The 18,606-nt window shown below is 34.9% G+C and overlaps 1 protein-coding gene across 1 annotated transcript; it reads left to right on the top strand.

Moving 5' to 3' along the window:
• The first annotated feature begins 14,918 nt into the window (after window positions 1-14,918).
• LOC113296954 (receptor homology region, transmembrane domain- and RING domain-containing protein 2-like) lies at window positions 14,919-18,313 on the top strand. Its single transcript, XM_026545325.1, has 4 exons — window positions 14,919-15,451; window positions 15,542-15,769; window positions 16,566-16,970; window positions 17,365-18,313. The coding sequence occupies exons 1-4, from the start codon at window positions 15,304-15,306 to the stop codon at window positions 17,946-17,948; spliced, it is 1,365 nt and encodes a 454-aa protein (XP_026401110.1). The 5' UTR covers window positions 14,919-15,303; the 3' UTR covers window positions 17,949-18,313.
• Window positions 18,314-18,606: the final 293 nt, after the last annotated feature.

Genomic DNA, 18,606 nt, shown 5'->3' with positions numbered 1-18,606 from the left:
GTTTATTGAAGATCTAAGAAGATTTGAAGATAAAGAAGATATTGAAGATTTCTGATTTGAGGTTCGTAATCTTTGGCGTGCACAATACTTGTTACGGTATAAGAGGATCCAACCATAATCGGTTTATCCTTGTGGTAAATTGTATTGATTAGTTGTGTAGATCGGCATCAATACAATTCTTTGTGATTAAAGGTATTGATTGCAAAATCTTAACGATTACCTTTGGTAATTGAACATAAGATAGATCTAAGAACCTGACGAAGGAGTTTATGTCAAGATAAACAGAAGAGCTCACATCACTTGGTTGAATAGAGTTGATATCAAACAGATTTGTTGTTCCTTTATTGTTTGGAATACGAACCAAAGGAATTGTTCCAAGTACGTGACTTATTCATAAGTTGGAGGCGTGGGAATACAGACGGAACTATGTGAACTATAGGTTTAGTTGCTTGGTCTCAACTATACGAAGTTAGGTTTAATTTTGTGTAGCGGCTTAATCCAGAGAGTATTCAATTTTGGACAAGGTCCCAGGGTTTTTTTGCATTTGCGGTTTCCTCGTTAACAAAATCTTGTTGTGTCATTTACTTTATGTTTCCGCATTGTCTTATTATAATTAAAGTAAATTACACAAACGTTAATTCTTATTTACTTGATAAGCAATCCTATTGTGTTTCGTTAAGTCCGAACCTTTGTATCAAGTAAACATACTTCGTTGTTGTATTTTCTCGATCTCGTATCCATAGACGATCACATGAAGTGTGAACTGATTAGTTGTATTCTCTCGACTCAGTCCATAGACAATCACTTTCGGAGAAAGGACTTATAGGTAGGAAAAGTTTTAGCTTGAGGTATATTTGGGTACCCTCGCCTTTTCAATTGGTATCAGAGCAGGCAAATACAAAAAGATTTAACAATCTGTGTTTGGTGCGATCCAACCTTTAAGAATTGAATCTAATGAATGATTCAGTTAACGTAAAGCAAGACGTCAAGAGTTTTGAATTAACACTTGATGATAGCATCTACGATTCAATATCTGAAGAAATCATTTCTAGAGATTCTACGAGACAAGTTAATCTTGTTAATAATGTAGAAACCGATGACGACTGGAAAATATGTCTACAGAAAGGTTAGATGAAATTTCCGATGATGATGACTCAGATTTTGAACAAGAAGTAGAAGAGGATATCTCAGAATACTCTAAACTGCTGGAACCTTTGAAAAATGAAAAACTGAGAACTTCGGATTTTCTTGGTTTTATGACCCCTCTTTGTCGTGAGAATAAGAAACTGAGGAGGGTTTTTCATGGATATTATATTGGTTACCACACCGGTGATTATCTTCTTAAAGATCGTACATACGAGATAAATTCTAAGAAATTAGAATGTGAAAATCTTCGAAGAGATCTCTTTTTGTCGAAAAAGAAACTTGTTGAATCTGAAGCAAGGGTTAATTCTCAACCAGAGAGTTTTGAAGAGAAAGAAGGTGTATATCTCTCACGAGAAAAACACCTTAAGGCTGATCTAGCTGGTGCTCTTGATAATATCAAGACGTTGGAAGAAGAAATTTTGGACCTTAAAAAGTTCAATGTTATCTCAAAAAATTTAACCTCAATGTTAGAAGCAATTAGAAATCATCGTGATACACGAGGATTGGGCTATAAGGGAATAGATGCTTCAAATATTAGCAAAGAGGTAAAATTTGTTAAAGCTAAAAATTCTTCTAAACCAGAGGCTTCCACTGATGACAAAGATGCTCATATTTCTTGCAAAGAAGAAAATTCTGTCAAGCCTAAGAATAGTGTTCAAAGCAGCAGTAATCAAAGAAGGCATTTCTGCTAATGTCAAGAAAGCAACGACGTTGAACAAAGACAAGAAGAACAAGAAGAATACTCTTCGAACTCCAATGCAAGAGGATCCACAAAAAGTTAACATCAAAACTCATACTTCGTATATTTATACTAAGCATTGTTATTAATGTGGTAATAAAGGACACTTGCAATGGGGATGCAAAGTTCGTAAGATGCAAGATGCACTTTCTTTTGTATCAAACGAATTGGCTAAGTTTTCTCCTCATAAGAACTCAGATCGTTATTTTCCTAAGTTTAGGCAAAAGAAATATTATAATGATAGTTCAAATTTTGCATATCACTCGACAAGGTCATCTCATAAAATACCCAATTATAGAAGAGAGATGACGATTCAAATGCAAAGACAAGATCTGATGTTCCAAATTGGAGAAAGGGTGTTTCGCAAAGTATTCAAAAGGACAATCGTCCTAATGATATGAAGGAGAAAGCCACTCCTGCGAAACCCATCTTTAAATGGGTCCCGAAGTCCTCCATAGCCAAGAAGGGACCAAAAGTTCGTCACAAGAATGACTCTCAACTGTTAATTGTTGGTGACAATAATTATAAGAGTCTTCTTTAAAGAATAAAGAAAGACATCATATCTGAAATCTCTTGTACTAGTGAACGTTTTGATAATGACACTCTTCATCACCAGTCAAAGAAGAAAAACAAGAGATGGAACAAGAGAAAACGAACCAAACAAGAGGTCAAGAATGATGATGATTCTGTCTTAGTCACTCGTGACAAACAAGACAATGATCAACTCAACACAACCTAGTTGTGTTAGAATGTGCATACTCACCTTGGTGCTCAATTTTTTGAAAGGTGAGGAAGCACATGATCTCTCGGTTATTATATGACTAATTAACATCTTTAGGAGATTTCTTTTCTTCTATACTCATACTTTCTCTATCTCTATTTGAGGTTTTGATAGAAACGGTAATTGTGAGTTTATGATGTTGATATCTACTGATCATATATGTGTAGCTCTTGTTTTTACGGTTAAAACGAGCCAAAAATCACTGGGTTCAGACATATCGTATGTAAAAATTATGTCAAAAACAGTTTAGCGTTGTGATCCGTCACAAGTAACACTTGGGGTACCGATCCTAGTGATAGGTGCAATATGGGGAACCGATCCTAGTGAGAGGTCCCCATACGAAGAAGTGTAGAAATGTTTTGCCTATAACTTCTTCGTCCGAACTCGGAATGACCTCATTCTTTTTGCGTTGGTTTCGTAATTCAATTTCCTACAAGAATGAGTTAATTGAAATACTTGATTTTATGTTGAATATTTATGGTGTACTGCAAATTGATTTATGAGATGTATGATTTCAGTTTTCATGACCTTAATATTCGATCTCATATTTTGTAAACCCTTATGGTTTGGGTGACTTTTTGATTTAGCAGGATTAAGTTCTAGCCCATGTTGGTAGGCTTTATCAATGGATCATGAGGGGTTCTGGTAGAAACAATATGTGAAAAAGTCACAATATGTTGAATCGGTTTTAGTTTAGCATAAAAGCATAGGGTCCTGTTTGGTATAGTTTTCAAAAACAGTTTTCTGTTTATAAAAACAGAGAAAACAGAAAACAGGAGAAAACGCGTTTGGTAAGGACATTTTCAGAAAATGTTTTCTATCTGTTTTCTGTTTTTAAAAACAAAAAAATAAAAACAACAAATTATTGTTTTCTGTGTTTTCTCTTTTTTTCTTTTCTTTATTCTTTTCTTCTTTTCAGAACAAAGTAAGAGATGGGGAATGACTGCAAGTGAGTCATGGCTAATATCACTATCTCTTAGACGAATATTTACATTTGATCCGATTTAGTTGGTTTTCCTTGTTTTCAAAAACAGTTTACCAAATAATTTTTAGAAAATGAAAACAAGGAAAAAAGGGTATGTTTTTAAAACAGTGGAAAACTATTTTTGAAAACTGTTTTTCAAAACTGTACCAAACGGGCCCTAGGTGTTTCGACGGTTTTCAACTTTTGCTTGCAATTGTTAAAACCAATTTTCAACCTTTATATGGTAAAGGTTGGTTGTTGTTATTCTTTTGTTTTGCATAAGGATGACAACATAATGATATTTTGATATCAATTCTCCCTGGAAGAAGAAGCGAACATATTGGAGAAGTGGATGCGAAATTTAAGGTAACAATGTTGTTAGTTAATTGTTTTCCTGTTTAAGAAAAGCCTGATTTTTATTTCATATATATTTTGCTTTTGCTTAACAAAATTTCGGTACAATTGATGTTTTATTCCATGATGTGTGTATGGATGTGTGTGTGATTCAATTGGTCCCGGTTAAGAAAAACTATTGTTATCTTGCTTTATTGTGTGGTATCAATTGTTTAGGCTTACAAAATTTCAGTGCAATTGCGGTGTTTTAATGCTTATGTTGATTCAGTTGCTTCCGGTTGAGGTGAATGATTTTACAAGTTGATTTATATGGTTTGTATGAATTATTTATGGCTTAACGAAAGAAAAAGTTTACGGGATGAGTTGTTTAGTCCAATTCGATTCCGGATAAGAGAAACTAAGTTTATCTTAGTTAGACTTATAAAAGTGGAGGTTTTGGTTATTCAAGTCTAATCGAATGCCTTAACAAGAAATGCTAGTTAACTAACCTAGTACTTGTCTTGTTTAAAATTGAAAGGTCTAATTTATATGGATAATTAGAACCTGGTGAGAAAAATAGAGTTATCTTTATTTTGTTCTTATCGAATGAAGCGATTGTTTTTGTACAATCGGTTTAGCAAAGGGACTAAGTTTCTTAGTTGATTTTTGGTTTGCTAAACTAAATTGTGAAAATTGCTTCGGGCAATTGTTTCCTTGGTAACATACCAAAACAAATTATTTTGTAGTTTCGGTTTTGATATTGGTTATCAAAAATGGTGTGTGGAACCCTCGTGCTTAACTCTATAGGTTTGCAAGTCTATTTTGAGATTTGTAAGATTCTTTTCGTGCTGTCCTTTATTTTTTCGTTTCTTTGTCATTTTGTGACAAAAAGGGGGAGAAATATATGGAGTAAACAAGTGATACTGGTATTGATTTTATATTGATTGGTATCACTTAAAAAAAGAACATTGGTGCTTAAATGTTTATCTAACGAAAGAGTGAAAGCATAGACTAAGGGGGAGTAGCATATCATATTGATTGGTATAACAAATACGTGCGGATTGATGAAATCTACCTATCTCACCTTTAGGGGGAGTATTAGCTTTGTTATTATAATGTCAACAACGACATTTAAAGATTGAATGAATGCAGGTTATTGTGCTATTGAATTCGGGAATCAAGCATATGTGTAATGAATTCTTGTAATTTGTTTATCCATATGATTGTAAGAATTTTTTTCACTAAAATTGACAAAGGGGGAAATTGTTAGAGCATAGCTCGGTTGAACCCACCAAGCGTTGGTATGTCAAGTTTGGTTGTCATATTTTAGTGAATCAAAACTCATTTAAGAGTCGCTTGATTATGTACTAGAGTCAACTTCGTATAGGTTAGCTTGAAAGTATTAGGATATGAGACATTACAAGTATTGTTAAGACTTGAAGAAGTGAAGAAGTACGAAGCTACAACGACAACATCATCCTTCCACTTGAGGTTAGTGATATTTGACTTGAACTGTTTCATTCCCTAACGTATCTTTCAAGTCGTGCATATTGAAAACAAAACTGCGAAGCATGTTTGAACTCTAGATAGACATAGTATTGAGGAATACAATATGAAGTTATTGCTTAACCATTAAACTTTGTAGATAAGACATCGACATAATCGTTTAAATGCTATTGTGATTATGTATGGGTATGAGGTGAGGATTTCATCCTAGGAAACAATGTTCCACATGTGTTTTAAGGAAGTAAGTTCATAAACTTGTTTATGAATCGAAAAGGAAATCGTCAGGCATTATTGGGATTGTTATTCATTGCATATCTTGTGAACATCCAGTATGTGTGATTTAGTATAACCGCTCACGACTTGTTTGTGTTCTTGGTAAAACTATTCACAAAGGCATGACTTATGTATTGACACGACTTTTATTAGTGAAACCGATCTTAAGTAATCACATGTGAGGTATGATCGAGTTTGTGTTTTTTTGAACCGAATCTGGGTAAAGGGGAAACGATCCTATGAAGAGATGCAACACATCACAAAGGGGAATCGATCCTTGTATGGGGTGCAACAAGGTTTATAGCAGAAAGGGGAATCGATCCTATGAACATGTGTAACACGTTTTTAGGCAAAGAGGAACCGATCCTATGGACATTGCAACACATATAAGTTAGATACCATATATATGTGGGGAACCGATCCTAGTACCTATTCAACCGAATTTGGAAAGCTAGTGTGACTATGCACAATACTCACATGGAGGTAGAACCGAAACTTGTTTTGGTAGAACCGTGAAACCCATGATTTTTGATTGAGTGTTTCTTAATCAATCGCATAGTTTTTGAAAGTCAGATGAACCAATTATAAACTTGTTTGGAAGATTGGCAAATCGGTTTCAAGGTTGTAAGTATGAAAGAGGACTTACAAAGTAAGGATGTCAACATACTTTGAACACGTACACTAATGTTTATCTTTTATTCTTCAAAGTTATTCCTTAATAGATACAGGAAGAAAATCCCAGGATCGAAATATAAATAAGTTAAGAATCTTTTAATTAAGGTTGTTAATTTTATTTTAGGAAAATGAGAATTAGTAATGTGCATTTACTAATTGACATTTTCCAGAGAGATTTTCGATCATTATTTTGGATAGAGAATTTCCAGGAATTATGGAAACCGAATTTGGAATGTATTGAATATCTTTGAGAATATTTTCGGTTTTGCAAATTCCTTGGTGTCCAAACTTCCTTGTCTATAAATACTTGAAGTTTTCATTTTTAGCAAACTAATCCTTCGTGACAGCAAACTTCTTCGGTTGTGTTGTTACTGGTGTAGCCGCCTATTCGGAGAGGAGAGTAACCTAATTAGGCGAAATCTCTTACGACCGCTGAGTTTAAAGTCTTCTTTGGGATTGAGAAGCTCTACGAGTACCGTTGGTAGGAAATTAGATAATTGTGGTTTATCTTGTGTTTTCGATTGATTTGATTGACTAACGGTGGTTGAAATTTGATAGCACCTAGTTTGTTTATACTTGAGAATCTTCTCTTCTGATGTAAGATTCACTCAAACTAGATCGAGGTTTCGATAGGGATCTTTAGACTGTTGGTAGTGCTAAAGACGATCTTGTGATAATCCACTGTTAACAGACTCCTTTCTATGCGTGATTGATCACAAGAGATTCAAGTTGTTGTATGCAGGTGTTTATTGAAGATCTAAGAAGATTTGAAGACAAAGAAGATATTGAAGATTTCTGATTTGAGGTTCATAATCTTTGGTGTGCACAATAGTTGTTTCGGTATAATAGGATCAAACTATAATCGGTTTATCATTGTGGTAGATTGGATTGATTAGTTGTGTAAATCGGCATCAATACAATTCTTTGTGATTAAAAGTATTGATTGCAAAATCTTAACGATTACCTTTGGTAATTGAACATGATATAGATCTAAGAACCTGATGAAGGAGTTTATGTTAAGATAAATAGAAGAGCTCACATCACTTGGTTGAATAGATTTGATACCAAACAGATTTGTTGTTTCTTTACTGTTTGGAATACGAACCAAAGGAATTGTTCCAAGTACTTGACTTATTCATAAGTTGGAGGCGTGGGAATACAGACGAAACTAGGTGAACTATAGGTTTAGTTGCTTGGTCTCAATTATACGAAGTTAGGTTTAATTTTGTGTAGCGGCTTAATCCTGAGAGTATTCAATTCTGGACAAGATCTCGGGGTTTTTCTGCATTTGCGGTTTCCTTGTTAACAAAATCTTGTTGTGTCATTTACTTTATATTTCCGCATTATAATTGTCTTATTATAATTAAAGTAAATTACACAAACGTTAATTCTTATTTACTTGATAAGCAATCCTATTATGTTTGGTTAAGTCCGAACCTTTGTATCAAGTAAACATACTTCGTTGTTGTATTGTCTCGATCTCGTATCCATAGACGATCACACGAAGTATGAACCGATTAGTTGTATTGTCTCGACTCAGTCCATAGACAATCTCTTTCGGAGAAAGGACTTATAGGTAGGAAACGTTTTAGCTTGAGGTATATTTGGGTACCCTCGCCTTTTCATAGTTCAAGGACGATAAATTTTTTTTCTGAGGTCTTAATGTCTAGGAAACTTCTTATGAGAATTTATTCTTGTGATTTAAGAAGGATAACTAGGGTTTGGAATACCAAATATTGTGATTACACATAGCTATTGCCAACGATTTTCATCTTGCAATGTTTTTAGATTTATTTATTTAAATTCTAAAGTTTATTCGGAAGATGATTTTGCAGTATTAATCTTTATTGGTTTTATATATTGCCAATAATGTTATGGGATATGTGTGTTTACGTCCGTGAACTATGATTGTCCCATATATGTCAAAAGTTAAGTTTATTATGTCATTATGCAAATATTGATGGAAAATAGAATGAATTTTTGATTTTCAAAGATGAAGTCTACGATATCATTATGCAAATATTGATGAAAAATAGAATGAATCTTTGATTATTCTGCAGTATTGATCTTTCCCCGATCCACTTATATGTGAAAGTACAGTACGGCTCCGTAAGTTTTCTTATGATGAGCATTTCCGATCAAATTAATCACAGGGTCTCTTGTGGTTAATTTAATTGAGTTTTCTGGATACAAATTCATGTTTTCATGCAATTTGTTAATGTTCAAAGAAATCCTTCTTTTCTTGTAAAAGTAAGGTCACTCTTGTTTTTCTTTGGGAATGCCATTTTATGGGGGAGAGTTTTTAATTGAACTTGTGCTTAATTACCAAATCTTTGTGGGGAGTGCGGCTGAATATAGTAGGAGTGTTCTTATATCTTTATAAACTCCTTGATGAATACACTAAGTTTCGACTAAGTGAAATCATCGAAACAAAGTTGATATGTTCTCTTTTAGTCATGAAATATCTCTATGAGAATTTAATTATGATCCCACTAGTTTTCGTACCTTTGCCAATTTATATTGACAAAAAGTGGGAGAATTATTGTGTAGTTCACACTACAAATACATATGGTTTACGGATCATTATGTAAGGGGGAGTGGTTTTCATTGTGAGATAAAGTATTGACTAATGGGAGGTGATACATATCACCGTAGTATTATTGTCAAAGTTGTGATACAATTGAACTTTGATGTTGTGTAATAATAATATGACATTTATAACAATAATTGAGAACAATGGTTTTCTTATTGTTATGGCTACGGATCTTCAACAACTATGATGTTGAATTGAACACGTTCAAAATCACCAGAGTACTTGGAAGTGACAAAGATTTCGAGTAATGTTTAAGAACCAAGGAAATCAAGTATTTGGATGAGAAGGTACAAAGTTTATTTATTTTGTAATCCATATGTATTGATAGTTTTGTCATTAAAATTGACAAAGGGGGAGATCGTTATAGCATTGCTCGGTCGAACTCAAGTGTTGCTATCTCAAGCTTGTTTGTCAAGTTTAGTTTCCAAAACTATAAGTCTTAATTTCTAGTCTACTTATAGCAATTTCTCGGATTAGGATAGAATGTGTAGTTGAGATTTAGACTTCACGACGTTTATCGATTGAAGAAGAAGAACTACTAAGGGGAGCTTGTGGAACTTCATTAACAAAAGGTGTGTGGAGACTTGTACTCATCTATCACTCAGAAGTCCATTTCTATTCTATCTAATATTGAGACAAAAGTCGTATAGCTATATAGACTTTATTTTATACACATTTGATATTTCGAGCTTAGTTTATCTCGCTTACATATTTCTCGAAATATGTGTTGGTAAGCTATCACTTTATCCAAGTTCATCTTTTATTCCTAAAAAAAGTCAAAAGATGATCATGTGAAAATCGCTTGGTAACATCTTACATGATTTGTGTAAGACAGTCATTTGATGTAGACTCAGAATGTTTCGTATTGATCTATTCATCACATGAAAATTGCTTTGAAGTTAATAGTTTGTGTGACAGCTAACCCGTCTTCTAAGAATGTTTCAATGATTAAAATGGAGTTTAGAACAATTAAACATTGATTGGATATAGCGCAGTATGTGTACTTGTATGCTAACTGTTGCATGTTACTCCAAGTCCGGGAACCATAGTATGCATACCCGTATGCGTACTAGTTTAACAGTTAAAGTCCGGGGACTTAGTATGCATACCTGTATGCGTACTGGCTTAACATCTCAAGTACGGGAATTTAGTATGCGTACCCATTTGCATACTAATTCAACCGAGTTCGGTCGTGAACGACAGTATGCGTACCCGTTTGCATACTGGAGGATAGACCAAGTCCGGAACTCTAAGTATGGGTACCCTTTTGCATGCTTGAGTGGGTTATGTTCTAAAATCGGTTTATTCATGAAAAATACATTTATATAATAAGGATTAACACAATCTTTTGAAAACCGTGGCAATAATGTTCATGAATTGATTCGAGTGAACCAAAATCGATTTTTCTTCAATTGTGTCTTGTATACTTCTATGAGAATATAAACAATTGAACAACTCTATAATTAGTTTCATTAATCTGAGTCATTTGAACTAGTTGTGATAAAGATGAACAAGGTTGATATGAAAGTGTTCATATGGCTAACTTCGGTTAACTATTGTTGAGCCAACCAAGTGTACACGTTTATGTACGGTTACCCATATCTAAATGAAGGCATATTTCATTTGTGTATAACAAGCTAAGTTCAATCTAACAGTTGAAAGATATTAGCTTGAATCTAATCAGGTTTTCATCTAACAATGAATATTGAGTGCTTTGTTATGAAGGTAACATTGATTGCAAACCCTGATTTGAAGACTATATAAGGGAGAACTCTAGCAACTGGGAAACCCAATCCCCACACCTCCTTTGTGATACTAGTTGCGACTAGAGTCGATTCTCCTTTAACCTAGGTTTTTCCAAAACCATTATAGGTTATCGACTTGAAGACTTCATTGGGATTCTGAAGCCAGACCCAACTATTTTCTCTGTAGTTACATGTTCTGGTCTTACTTTGTTCTATCGTATTGAGTACTATCTTCTCTAGGATTTTCTCGAGATTCAATCTACGATAGGTAAGATAAAAAGTAGTCACAAACATATTCGTCTCGTCGTTTGCGATTCCATAATATCTTGTTTCGCTACCTTACGATTAAGATTATTGTGAGGTGATCGATATTACTAGGTTGTTCTTTGGGAATACAAGTCTGGTGTATCAATTGGTTCCTGTTCACCTTGATTTATCAAAAGACGCAACAAAAACTTGTATGTATTTCTGTGGGAGACAAATTTATCTATTCAATAGACTTTTCTGTGTGAGACATATTTGTTTATCAAGTCTTCGACTTTGGGTCATAGCAACTCTTAGTTGTGGGTGAGATCAGCTAAGAGAATCAAGTGCGTAGAGTCCTGCTGGGATTTAGAGGCGTAAGGAACACGACCGTATCTTAATCAGTGTGATATTGGTTTGGGCTCAACTACATTTCAGTCTGAAGTTAACTTGTAGTAGGCTAGAGTCTGTAGCGTCTTAATACAGTGTGGTGTTCAAATCTGGACTAGGTCCCGAGGTTTTTCTGCATTTGCGGTTTCCTCATTAACAAAATTTCTGGTGTCTGTGTTGTTTATTTTTTGCGGTTGTGTTTAGTTCAATCAATTAGATAATCCAACCTTTGGTTGTTGATATAAATTGATTGACACTTGGATATTGGTCTTTGGTACCATCTAAGTTATTTCTCATATCAATCCGGCTCACATATTTCTATCTGTTCGATTACATATTGATTTGAGAAATTGAGATATAACTCTTGGATGTATTTTCCTTGATTGAATCTGACTGTCTAGTTGATTCTCTTGGAAATATGTTGGAGTTAGTCCATACAGATTGCCTAAACGAAATATTGGGTGTGGTTGTTTGGCCCCCGCTTTCTCACACTTAAGGCTTTAAACTTGAGTCACAACCATAGTTTATCATGTGATCAATCATTTCTATATAGTATTTTTAAAGATTTATTCAAATGCCAATTATCGCACAGAAATAATTTTTGTGCATCTGAAAATATTCGACAGGGCAAGTACGTGTACTCTACCTTGTTCGTGACTGTTTTTTTCATGGTATATGTACCGAGTATGTGTACCCTTAAGACAAAAATGAGTTCTGAAACTCACAAAACTTTTCCTGTTTGCGTACCAGGTGTGTATACCACACCGGTTTCAAAACCGACAGTTCCTTTAAGGTATTCATACTTGGTATGCATACCATTCTTGGTTCACGTGCAATATATTTTTTATGGTATAGCTACCGGATATGTATACCAAAAATTTGTTGTCGACATATAACTATCCAGGTACGTGTACAGGGTACATGTACTAAGGCTCTAGACCAATAAAAGTTTTTCCCGATATGTGAGCATGCTGTCATGTATCCAGATTTACAATAGTTCTATATATCTCACTAAATCAATTCAAAACATTCCCAAATAACACCAATGACACATATCACTATTCCAGGCTATTTTCGAATGATAATCTTGAATCACAATTTAGATTACGAACAATAAATTGTTCTTAACCGAAATTCATCAAGCATGAACAAATGTTCATTAAGCTTAGTCATATATATTTCGAGAACTAATTACCAAGATAAACTTGACTCGAAGTTCTTGATATGCTTGCAATAGTCTAATTAGTCGTGCGACATTGTCACATAGATAGAAGGATGAATATAACTTGAGAAATAGGTGGTTCAGTCTTCACTTACCTTTTGTTGAAGAAATTCTCCAAAATCTTCGGTTGATCTTCGCCTTCATACGGTAGAACGTTGTGATGTCCGATTCTCAACTGCATACTTCTATCCTAATCTGAGACTTAACTTATTGTAGACTAGAAAGCAAGACATAGTTTTGATGAACTAAATTTTACAACAAGCTTGACATACCAACACTTGTGAGTTCGACCGAGCAATGTTCTAACACAAAGAAAGAGGATAATTTTAGCGATATGACTCAACATAAGAATTATATCTTCTCTTTCCATGTACGGACGTAGATACTAAAGTTCTCGATCTTATTCCCTGCCAGTTACGGTTTCAAGGAGGAAATATGATAACTAGAGAACATCTTACAGAGTCCATGCAATTAATTCACAAAAATAGGTAACCGTCGGAAGATCAGTATTGCAATTCTCGAAGTACTCTACTCATCTTTTAGCCAGGGAAGAACAAAAATATTTAAGAGCTTAACCTATAAGCACATATGAGATATCTGTTCTGATCACCATTAATATGATAATAAAGAACAAATCTCATAAACTTCTATGAATTTGACATATTTAACATATTTAATTTGAAAATAGGATCACTCAAAGCTAAAATACCATCAAAGTCTTACAACCATCAACTGAAAATAATCCAGGAGAAGATCGACAAAAGGTTAAAGACAACAAGTTAACATAAAAGAAAAGAGAACACTCGTGCAGCGAACACTTCAGTCTTTATACTCTTTAGCAATATTAGACATTCCGACAACTAGATCAGGATGTTCAGAGACTACAAAGTTGACTTGATCTTCAAGACATCCCCCTCTACGCTGAAGTACTGCAATCTCAGGGTTGACTTGATAAGAAATAAGAGCATTTTTTTTATCTTTGTCTTACCAGTGTTATCTTGAGTCGGGCGTTTTGGTTTTCCATCGCAATATCAAAAGGAGTAATACCAAAATGACTGCAGATCCTAGTAATGCGATACATAAAGCCATGATTTTCCCTTACCAGGTACATACCAATTATTTGATGAATGATGAGCCTAGAGAGGTCAATGTTCGCTCCTCCAAACTAAACATATTGAAATCATTTTTGCGTACCACCATATCACAAGAAAGACATAATGGGTTAGCTATGATATCAATTAAGCATAGTCTTGTTGGCGACGTTGATACTGAATCCTTAATTAGTGATTTTGCAGCAATAAATTTAAGACGATAAATTTTCGTTCATGATCTTTGCAATGGTATTACGCTATATTCAATTTGATATTTACTCTTTTTAACTCTTGAGTTTTTATTTTTTGTTTTACTAATAAATTTATGTCTTCAGGTTCAAAGATATTGGTTAACTAATTCGGGTCAGAAGAACTCAAACTCATTTATCAGGTTGCATGAAGCAGTAAATATTAGAAAAAGCACCAAGACAACAACAACCTTTCTTAAAAACAATAAGACAACAATCATTTTTGTTAATATTGTACAAAAAAAACAATGCCATTTCATTGCGAATTTGTTACATTGATGCTACATACATTGCTTGTCCCGTTTTATTTACCGTTAATACAAATGTGCCGGAAACTTTATTATTTTTTGACCATAATAATTAAAAGGGTCCCATGATTAAATTCGCACATGACATGTCTACCTATATGATCGGCTCCGGATTTCGAAATGCTTGAAGTAACCCGGATGATTTGATTTACGTAAATGATTTCGGAATTTTGGAAGTAACTCGTCCGAGCCCAAAACCTGATAGTGGCCGTTATTCGAGCCAAACCAATTACTCGGCAATTTGATTACAACAACTTTTCTATCAAATGTATGTGCCCCTTAGTTACTTAGTTGTTAGTGCCAATCAAAATTGAACACCAGTCCCATCAACATTAGGTACGCTGGATTAAGGATAAACTAAAAAGTTGACACTTCACAATCCTTTCGTCACAAATTCAATTTTCTGCAAACTCTTAAAGCTAAAAAATCTAAAAAAGAGTTTAAATATCCTCTAAATATCTCCCGCATCCCGTAGGTTTTCGGACAACACACAAACCCAGAACCCTTTGCATCACATGACTTTCAGTTGTATAGAGAGACCGAAAATGGCAGTCAGGGTCGTAGCAGATTAAGTATGGTCCCACGGTGAGATTGGTGCCCCTCATGATAAGCTGATCCGATTAATAAGAGAAAAAAAGCTGGCCTTCCATTTTAAATTATCTAGTACAAATCAATTACTGAGTAAAATAAGTCAATTTGTATTGACACTCTCTCGAGAAGGCGTTTGGCTTTGGCGGTGTAGATAGATAAACACAAACAAAAAAAACACCAATGACGAGAGAGAGAGAAGAGAAATCGTCGTTGTGAAAATAATAATTTAGTTTCCAATCAAACCCATAGAGATCTGAATTCTCAAACCCTAATTTCCCAGAAATTTCTATTATTGGTTTCAGAAAAAAATCAGTCGAATGTGTTTCGAACAAGTATGGAAGCTGATGTTTTGATCTTATTTATAAATTATACACGATTTAGTCCGTATTTTTTGAGGTTCTGAGATATATATATTTTTTTATTTTTTTTTGAGTTTGTTTTTCAATTCGATCGATATGAAAGGAGGAGTATCAGTATCAGTAGTTTATCCCTTTCTCTTCTTGTATATTTCTTTTTCTCTCATGGTCGGTACAGTCACTTCAAATGTTCTCTTATCTGGAAGGAATTTCAGTCTCTCGTTCGAAGACATCGAAGCTAACTTTGGTGAGTTTTCCCAATCAAAATTTGATTCATTTTTGTGTGAATTTGAAGTTTTATGATTGAAATTGATGTTTGCTTGGTTGAAATTTGCAGCTCCATCTGTGAAATCATCTGGTGTATGTGGAAAATTGTATATCGCTGAACCACTTGATGCCTGTTCTCCGTTAAAGAATAAAATTAATCAGACGGATGGTTCGTTACCTTTTGTTTTGATTGTTAGAGGTGGTTGCACTTTTGAAGATAAAGTGAGAAGAGCTCAAATTGCGGGGTTCAAGACTGCTATTGTTTATGATGATGCAGATGATGATGCTTTGGTTGCAAGTACTGTTTTCTATCTCTTTTGCACAATTTGGTTAATTGTTCGATTGATTTTAAGTCTTAACCATTGGCATTTTTAAATCTTATGAGATTAGAGTGCTAGACTCCACTTTCTTGTTACTGTGTAGTGGAACTTATACCGTGTCTTTAGAATCTGTTTTACTGCTCCCTTTTGTTAGGAATGAAGGGGTTGTTTTATGTTGCTAGTCCTTACTGGCAGCATAGTCTTCTGAGTGCTTTGTAACTATCAATTGCCAAAGCTGGTTTTTGTTGCTTTAGGTTGTTAAGTTTGTAGCTGGTTTGGATAGTTTGACAAGACAAAGGAACAGTAAGACCTTATATCCTAGATTTTTTTTTAAAGGTCTTTACTTACTAACCACGTGATGTGACTGTCAAATGCGATATACCATTAGGTTTTGGACATTTCTTTGTACGTTTGGTAAGTCAGTTAATCTGGTCAGTTCGCTAGTGACTTGGAGAGTATGGGGATGTGTTTTGGTAAGTCAGGCGATATTCATCTTTCCTTGTCCCAATGCAAGTACTTGGGTGGAGTTTGCTATGCTTAGAAATTAGTAGGATTTTGATAGGTTTCAGTGTATAGCCTTCCTTGTTTTCTTGAAAGGGTCACTTTCTCCTATTTACTCACCGTGAGTTGATTTTCTTAGTGTTTGGTTTTCCTCCGATTTAAATTGGTTTATTCCTGCCAAACAGTTTAAGTGAATTCATTTTATTCATCTGTAATTATAACTTGTGTGATGTTGAAACATGTCTTTCTCTCATGATTCTATGGAAATTGCAGTGGCGGGAAGTTCAGACGGCATTAAAATTCATGCTGTTTTTATTGGCAAACACTCTGGAGAAGTACTCAGAAAGTATGGACTTTCCCCAGGAATAATGATATGGATCATTCCGTCATTTGAAAACTCAGCATGGTCAATCATGGCAATTTCTTTCATATCCTTGCTTGCCATGTCTGCTGTTCTTGCTACTTGTTTCTTCGTTCGTAGACACCGCATAAGGCGAGAAAGACCAAGAGGTACTAATGTTCGGGAGTTTCATGGAATGAGTAGCCGTTTGGTGAAAGCAATGCCGAGTCTGATATTCACTTCAGTTTTAGAAGATAATTGTACTTCTGTAACGTGTGCTATATGCCTCGAAGACTATTCAGTTGGAGAGAAGCTCAGAGTACTTCCATGTCGTCACAGTAAGTTTTTCTTTCTGATTGACCTCAGAATTTGAGGATAATGTCCTTCCAACGTTGATCATTTCTAATTACACTTCTATTTTTAACTCATAGTCGACCAAATGTTGGTTAAAAAAGAAAATTAAAAGTTGATGACCACAGGTCCACTTAATGCCTGACATAAAAGTTGGGATCATAGTTTCCACGAACTCCATTTGGCTGTCTTACATAAAAGTTGTGTTGGAATTAGTCAAAACATATAAAGAAAAATGAAACCGAGTCTTGTGTTTATTAGGGAAGTCACCGGAAGCAGTTGCTTAGATATTATTGTAAATAATTTTCAGCTCAGAGTAAATTTTAACGTATAACAAAAATAAACCTACGTCTTTAATGTTGTTGACTTGATTTTTCACAGAGTTCCATGCTGCTTGTGTGGATGCTTGGCTCACCTCTTGGAGAACATTTTGTCCAGTATGTAAGCGTGATGCGAAGACCGCCAGCGGTAATCTTCCAGCGTCAGAGCGGACTCCTTTGCTCTCAACAGATCCAGCCTCCCCTTCATCATCTGTTGGTTCTTCATCTACCAGATATTCGTTTGCGTCGTCGTCATCAGCAATACAAATTGGTAATGGATCATTGCGGTCCCCGTCAGTTTTGCGTGGTCACTCTCTTTCTGGCACTCCTTATATGCCACAATCCTATAGATCTTATAGAAACTCACCTTCCACAATAAGTCCAAGTAGAAGCTCAGTAGATCTTAGAAATGCTTCTATGTCTCAAAGATCTCATGCATCCCACCTAATATCTGGCCACTCTTTAGGCTATCCTTCTTTATCATCCCTAAATTCACGATACATATCTCCATACATTCCTAGTTCAAGCAATGCCTCTCCAAGTTTCCATGGGTCTTCTGGTCTGTATCCAAGCCTTTTGCATTGTAGTGAGTCAGCAGCAAGCATTTCTCCTTTTACTTCTGCTCACTCTCTCCCTGGGAGTTGACTGCTACCAGGTGACTGAACTCGTACTTATGTTGATGCTATACAAGTGAAAAACTGATCACTGTTTCCAAAACTCCGCTGTGTGAGAGAAAAATAGATGCGGAGAAAAATGTTCTTTGCTAGTTTATATCATAGTCTTATGTTATTGGCTAGCAACTGGCGGCTAATTTATGATGCGGAGAAAATATACTTGTAACACCAATCACGTTCTTATCTTTTTATCTCAATTCTGGTTTCAGTGAATTTGTGTGGTATTGAGTGAATTTGTAATTTATTCTCCTTATTTTGTCTTGTGCTCCCCCATTAACCTGTAACATTGTATAATATATTTGGTGTAAATTTTTGTCAATTTTTGTCGTAAACAAACCCTCCTTTCTATCCGGGTTGTTATGATATACTATTTGGAGTAATATCTTTGGTGTAAAGATACTGCTCAACCAACCAGTAGGCTACTTTGAGCGAGTGATTCGTCTCAAATGAATCCCTGGGACATATATAATGATGAAAACCCTCGTTGTGATAATGATTCAGCTGAACCGAAGGTGGTTGTGATCAACTCGGTTTTTCTCTGGTGGCGTGTTCGTACATCCGTTTGTGGGGTGGAAAAGTAGACAACCAAGAGGTCCAAAAGGTAGTTTGTTTTTGGTATAGGGCCGGTT

Source organism: Papaver somniferum, chromosome 7 (assembly GCF_003573695.1).
Source record: "Papaver somniferum cultivar HN1 chromosome 7, ASM357369v1, whole genome shotgun sequence".
Taxonomy (NCBI): domain Eukaryota; kingdom Viridiplantae; phylum Streptophyta; class Magnoliopsida; order Ranunculales; family Papaveraceae; genus Papaver; species Papaver somniferum.
Note: the sequence above shows the minus strand (reverse complement) of the source record. Positions and strands in the feature narration are given on the sequence as shown.

Coding starts and splice junctions, on each gene's coding strand:
- LOC113296954 (XM_026545325.1), top strand. CDS start 15,304: ATGAAAGGAGGAGTATCAGTATCAGTAGTTTATCCCTTTCTCTTCTTG. Junction 15,770..16,565: donor TGATGATGCTTTGGTTGCAA/GTACTGTTTTCT, acceptor TGGAAATTGCAG/TGGCGGGAAGTTCAGACGGC. Junction 16,971..17,364: donor AGTACTTCCATGTCGTCACA/GTAAGTTTTTCT, acceptor GATTTTTCACAG/AGTTCCATGCTGCTTGTGTG.